This window comes from Lineus longissimus, chromosome 10 (genome assembly GCF_910592395.1).
Source record: "Lineus longissimus chromosome 10, tnLinLong1.2, whole genome shotgun sequence".
Classification (NCBI taxonomy): domain Eukaryota; kingdom Metazoa; phylum Nemertea; class Pilidiophora; order Heteronemertea; family Lineidae; genus Lineus; species Lineus longissimus.
The window spans coordinates 1,439,236-1,445,465 of NC_088317.1; the positions used below are offsets into that span (position 1 = coordinate 1,439,236).

The 6,230-nt window shown below is 42.2% G+C and overlaps 1 protein-coding gene across 2 annotated transcripts; it reads right to left on the reverse strand.

The window, feature by feature from the left end:
* Window positions 1-1,385: 1,385 nt before the first annotated feature.
* Window positions 1,386-6,128, reverse strand: LOC135494615 (monocarboxylate transporter 12-B-like). 2 transcript variants are annotated; one of them, XM_064782746.1, is made up of 6 exons: window positions 5,988-6,128; window positions 4,925-5,126; window positions 4,506-4,649; window positions 4,049-4,192; window positions 2,660-3,907; window positions 1,386-2,407 (listed from the first exon to the last, which is right to left on the reverse strand). In XM_064782746.1, the coding sequence occupies exons 2-6, from the start codon at window positions 5,040-5,042 to the stop codon at window positions 2,160-2,162; spliced, it is 1,902 nt and encodes a 633-aa protein (XP_064638816.1). In that variant the 5' UTR covers window positions 5,043-5,126; window positions 5,988-6,128; the 3' UTR covers window positions 1,386-2,159. The 2 variants fall into 2 exon arrangements, with proteins under 2 accessions (XP_064638816.1, XP_064638817.1); XM_064782747.1 differs by lacking the exon at window positions 5,988-6,128 and adding an exon at window positions 5,612-5,788.
* Window positions 6,129-6,230: the final 102 nt, after the last annotated feature.

Sequence of the window (6,230 nt, forward strand, 5' to 3'; positions counted from 1 at the left end):
TTCAGTTTTCTTTTTCTTTTGACTATAATTGGTTTTAAGGGATTATACTCCAGCCTTCTGGATGTGACATTGTCCTCAGAGGACCGAATCAAGATCAATGCTAAGCATAAGGTAAAATAGAGGAAAGCTAACTTCCTGAGCATGTGAATGGAGGACAGTGGCAGGGATCAAGCTTTCCCCATTCTATTTTAAACGGCGAGCCTCTGAGGTGTCCAGCTGAGACAATGACGAGGCTTCAGACTGACCTCAAAAAGTTTGAAGTGATCAGGAGAATGAGACGTGAAGAGACTACAGAACCTGGACGTAGAGACAATGTCACGGTTACTTGGGACCACTGCTGGCCCTATGCGCTCTTGAAGATGGTCACATCCTGGCCATGCAGATATTTCACATGTGCTGGGAACAACACCAGAGGTATACAGGAGTCGTTTCAATGGTCAGGCTGGGCCTGTTTGCAAGAGCACTGTGAGATAGAAGCTCTACCAAAGGCAGAATGGCCCTGATGTGAGACACATGGGTTGTGTCAGGTACATCCCAGAGGTACATGAGTTGTCTCATAGGTCAGGTTGTCCCTGTTTTCAAGTACACAGTGAGATAGAAGCTGTCCCAAAGGCAGAATGACCCTGATGCGAGGCACATGGGTTGTATCAGGTACATCCCAGAGGTACATGAGTTGTCTCATAGGTCAGGTTGTCCCTGTTTTCAAGTACACAGTGAGATAGAAGCTCTACCAAAGGCAGAAAGCTTGTGTGGCTGTCTGAAATACATGAGCTGCTTCACCTACATGATCGAGCTACAAGTAGCTGTACCTTGGTAGCCTACTTGAGTACATGGAAGCTGCTTGAGTTGAAAGTCTCTGGTCTGGTCTGTTTTCAAGTGCACCACAAGATAGCTCTACCATTGGCACAAGGCTCCAGGTGTTGTCCGAGGTACAGGAGTTACCCTGTGCTGTAAGTAGATTACTTGACTTATCTCCGTGGCAAGATTGAAGCTACCTGATGCTGCAAGGTTACTCAGACTCTCTCAGCCAGAAGGATAGGAACTAATGTACACCAAACACAGATGAGTTAGCCGCTTCAGGCTCATCCTAAAGGGTGTTCTGCAATGAATACAGCAGCTGTCTCATTGTCCTCTTGAAGACGGTCACAACCAGACCATAGAGACAAAGTCACATGGAATGGGGAAACATCACCGTCATACACCTTTCTCAAACCAATGGGCTTGCTGTTGGTCTCAAAAGGACTTTGGTTCAAAATCAGTGTGTGGTCTCAATATGGCAACTACATGTAGATGCGTCTCTCGCCAGCTCTACTAGGCTTGTCCAGAAAGGAAGATTTATCACACAATAAATTAAAACAAAGAAAAAGGTTTTTCACTAAGACATTTATAAATAAACATTTACCAATATGTATCAGCACATTGTAATTATCACAATATAACTATCAAGTTATTGTACACATCACAGACATTACCTGATAGATCAGAGAAATGGAAGAGGCAACAGGTAAGTTAGTGTAAACAAATATAATGCATAAGGCTTTTCAAAATGGTCAGCACTAAAATCTGCCAAGCAATCAAATGTAGAGTTTAAAATTATAATGTAACATACTGTAACATGTGCTATTTATCCAGTTGACGGGCACCTTTACAAAAGGCCCATCTTACATGTAATAGCAAAAATATTCAAGGCTCGGTATTGTATTTTGGTCCCTATGTGTAACAGACGCGCGTCGACCAGCTAACTGGCGTCAGCATGGTATTTTCTAACAAAAATGGATAGAAACTAAGTGTACATTCTACATTAAATCTACTCATCTAATATTTCAGTGAACTTCCTACCCTCAGTCGGTATCGAAGAATGGATGCATCATCAAGTCAGACATATTATTCCAGGCCCTTTGTCCCCATGTCATCAGCCCGAGTCTAGCTCACTGATTTACACCGGACTTATCGATAAGAAATTAAAAGGTTCCTTTTCACTGCCTGAGAAAATGTAATATGTTTTGGAAATGTTATAAATGTAGCAAACCCTGTTTCCTGGTTTATTTTGGAGATCATTGAGTACAGCACCCTCGCCGAAATACAACCCATGTGAAAATAAGCCATTATAGAGAAATACAAGAATACCCACTCTATTCAAGGGCACCGAACTGGTTCAATCAATCAATCCCATTCTGAACAGTCCCATTTTTATGATCTGATTCACCCTGATGACAGGGTTGAGTTGGAGTGTCCGCTCTCAGATGGACACCTTCCTCTCCAGATCTCTCCTTGGTCTCTTTCTGGCGTCGCATTTGGTATGCGAGCGGGATTCGTTCGCAGAATATCAATATGGAGGCCAAGATGAAGAAACCTCCGCACGTTCGGAAGGACATGTCGTAGCTACCAGTCACATCACGTAATTTACCTGAAAGATGATAATATTTTGTTACTGAAGTTAATGATAGAGCTGGGAGTGGGCCTCCAGGAAAGTGAAACAACTGAGCAGAAAGAGACCTGGTCACCGGAGCAATTGAAAAACAAGGATGGAGCAAGGCGTTTCAAACCAAACTGAGTATGAGAGGCTCGGATCAGCTCTGCTTTAAGCCTATTGAACTTATGCTGCAGTTGTAGCTCAATGTTTTGAAGCATGATATGAAGAACGCCCTACACAACTCACCTAATATCAGCGGCTCCCCCAGGCTCATGAGGCCATACAGCAACAACATGATTCCCCACGCTCTCGAGAGATGTTCACGTCCAAGGAGATCAACGAGAGACACACATACCATCGTCATGTAGAAGCCACCAAAGATCCCAAAGAACATACTATAGATGAGAAACTCTGTAAATGTCTGTGTCAATGGACAGAGGAGACTATTGATCCCAACTAACAGCATGGATATTGCTAACAGACGATACCTTCCGATATATTTTTGGACCAGCGCAATATCTGCAATACAACCCATTGCGATTCGTGCGATGAGATCTGTTATACCAGTCGCTGATAACAGTAATGCTCGTTGACTATCCGATATATTCAAATCCTTTGCCCGGGCGGGTACGTAACGATACTGCCCTATGTAGGCAAAATTCGAACAAGTACAACTTAATGCAAATAAGAGGAATACTGGGTTTTTCAAAAGTTTGAAATCTATGAATCCGGTGAGACACTTTTTCCAGATATCAGCACTGCAGCATTTCGATCTTTTGGAATGACCGTCTTGAAATGTTTGATCAGAATGCTGAGATGATGCTGCCACCTGGTGGTCAGTGATTGTAACGTTCTGCGTCGAGGTGAAAAGATCACCATTACTGGCATAGATAAACGTCTCGTACTGTGGTGCCAGGTGGCGTAAACTCTTATTCTTACTAAGGAACAAATCTGGTTTATCTGGAAGTTTTTTCAAAGACGAATATATCCCCTCATCGTTGATGATATACTCCTTGTAAATATTGGGAGCAGAAGTCACACAGTGGTTACCATTTGATGTTGCGGAATGTTTTGTTTTCAATTCTGGGGTACGATCGATTGACTTAGTTACTCCTCTTGGACACAAACGCACATCTGAGACATCGTGTTTCAATTCTGTTCCACCCTCCAAGTATTTTCCATCTAACATAGGCTTCTCACAAGAATCAGTCTCAGACTCCACAGTCACTTTCAAATTTCGCTTCCGTTTTTTGTAGTAACTTGTCGGACGTAATAAAGCACCAGCTAGCGTGATATTGAACATAATTCCCGCAAGAAATATCAGAGCACCACGTATAGAGTAATGGTCGATTAGCAGTGTTACCAGTGGAGGGAGAATGAACTGCCCTGCGCTGCTCCCAGCCAGAGAGATTGAGTTGGCCAGGGCTAGACGGCCCTTGAAGTAATATCCCACCATGATGATGGTTGGTCCATAGGTGAGGGAGGCACCAACACCTGAAAATATTAATGAGTTTAGACTGTAGAAACTGTGCAGTCAAATAAGCTCAATGACATCAATGCCTCTAACCTTAAAGGCTTACACTGTCCATGCTCATTGATTGTTCTTGTGGCACAGGTAAATAGAAATAAACATACCGAATATGACTCCTGCTGTGGCAATCAAGAAGCCGAGGTCATAGGCGAAGGCACTGAGCAGAAGTGCCACTGCCTGGAGGAGGCCCCCTATCATCACAGTCACCCGGCTGCTGAAATGGTCACTCAAGATGTTGGCTAGGGGCGCTGAAAGAAAGAAATCTATACAGTTATAATGTCATTTAAGGCCCCCCAAACGAAAATCACGATTGCATGCAATAAAAAATGTTTCTTTGAATGGTGATCGCAGGTGCTTGCAACAAAATTTTCCATTTTATGAGCAATTTGGTGATAGGAACTACCACTGTAGATTGCAGGGTGACTGGGCAGCCAATGGCTTTGTAATAATGCCCTTAATTATGCCATTGTCCCTTTAAAACATGACGAACCAGTAATCTACATGCAGCTTAGAACTCAACAACAGGTTGATTAGTTTTACAAATACATGTATGTGACTTACAGATGAAGTTGAGGACGAGTTGCATTATGCCCGCTATCCAGGCCGTCATGGAGGAAGTGAGTTGAAGCAATTCCTGGATCTCTACAAACAAGATTCCGAAAGTCTTGAGGTAGCCAACCAGAATAGTGTGCATCAAGAAGCTACCTGAAAGATATAGCAGGCAAGCTAAGTATCAACGATTGATGCTGTGTTACAACTGAGCTACAATACGTCTCTTACGACAAATTTTTAAAAAAGAAATCCATACACCATGACCATGTTGTATTTTCCTGCAATCTGCATGGCCTGGTGGAATAATTCTGCCCCGCCAAACATGCAAGACCAGGCTTAGCTTAATGTTTAACAATAGCATTGTCAATTTCTTCCCAATAAGATGCCCCCCCCCTCTGGATCCATGCCCCTGATTGCCCAATCCTTACCGAGAACAATCATCCATGCCCAACCCGTATCATACGGAATGGAGTCAACAATTTCTTCAGCCTCCTCAACAGCATGACCTTCATTGTGACCTTGAACCTCGTCCTTCTTCGGCTCCATCACACACCCTCGGCAGTCAAAAGCGGTTTTCGACAAAATAGCATCTCCATATTTCAGTGAGATGCTTCATTCTGGACCAGGTTACTGAAATTCACAGTAAATTTGATTAGGTTTAAGAAGAAAGGCATCCAGCATCAACCATGCATGACCAAGAGCAGTGAAAAAGACATGAGGCAGGCACTCTAAACATCAGCGTGGATTTGTTACATACCCCTCAGCTCACTGAGCTACAATCAATGAAAGTTACTTATCATGACATAACTGACATTGAAATTTTGAAATTCCTAAATCCACGTCAGGTTCATTCCGATTAAGATATTTTATATTGATTCGTTATCCATTTTTATGTAATGAAATCAATTCAAATAAATAAATGACCTGATGAGATAAAGAAAGGTCAGAAATTATTTTTAGTAGCAATATCAATCTTGCATTTTAGTTGATAAAGAGATCAATTATCATACTTTTTTGTACTTTTACCCAGACTTCGTACGTAGATCCGGCTTTCAAAACAATGGGTCCAAGATAAGAAATGTCATTTATTTAGGCCTTCATGAGGCCATACTTACCTCCAGGCTTCTTTCTTTCTTACTTGGGAATACAAAAATTTCACCCACAAAACTATGTCGGGGTTGGGTCAAGAAAAGAGAAATGTGTTCCTCTACCAATGTCCATGTTTCAAATTTCCAACAGGAATGAATACATGATAGTAGGCCTTCCGCCTATATAGGCCTATACCAACAAAAAACAAAAAAATATAAAAAAAACTTATGCCAATAAACCAATGATTTATTAACCCAGGCCGAGTTGGTAGGCCGAGTTGTCAGTTGTTAATAGGCAGAGTGACACTCCACTGCGGGCGGACAATCACCATGATCACTAGATCACTGAATTCACGAGAAACTCATACGAAAATTACCCCAAAGAAACACAAAAGAAACTTACCAAAATACACTGCTGTGATTGTCTGTTTATTGAATATTCAGCACACAAAGGTTCAGAACAATGTATGATCTTTTTGTGTCTTTCTACGATGTTTTACGAAAGACCAAAAACACGACATCTCTGTTGAAAACGTAAACAACGACCAGCTGTTTGACGAGTTGTGGTCGTCGGTAAAATTCTGTCCTCGCCGGAGGACTTTGAAGACACTTTTTACTTAGGGTTCCAGGGTGCGGGGTTTTGGAT

What these genes read in the sequence shown, in the direction of transcription:
- LOC135494615 (XM_064782746.1), bottom strand. Translation starts at nt 5,042, where the DNA reads ATGGAGCCGAAGAAGGACGAGGTTCAAGGTCACAATGAAGGTCATGCT. An exon ending in GGCATGGATGATTGTTCTCG is followed by an intron (nt 4,650 to 4,924) that starts GTAAGGATTGGG and finishes TATATCTTTCAG; the next exon opens with GTAGCTTCTTGATGCACACT. An exon ending in CACAGCAGGAGTCATATTCG is followed by an intron (nt 3,908 to 4,048) that starts GTATGTTTATTT and finishes TAATATTTTCAG; the next exon opens with GTGTTGGTGCCTCCCTCACC.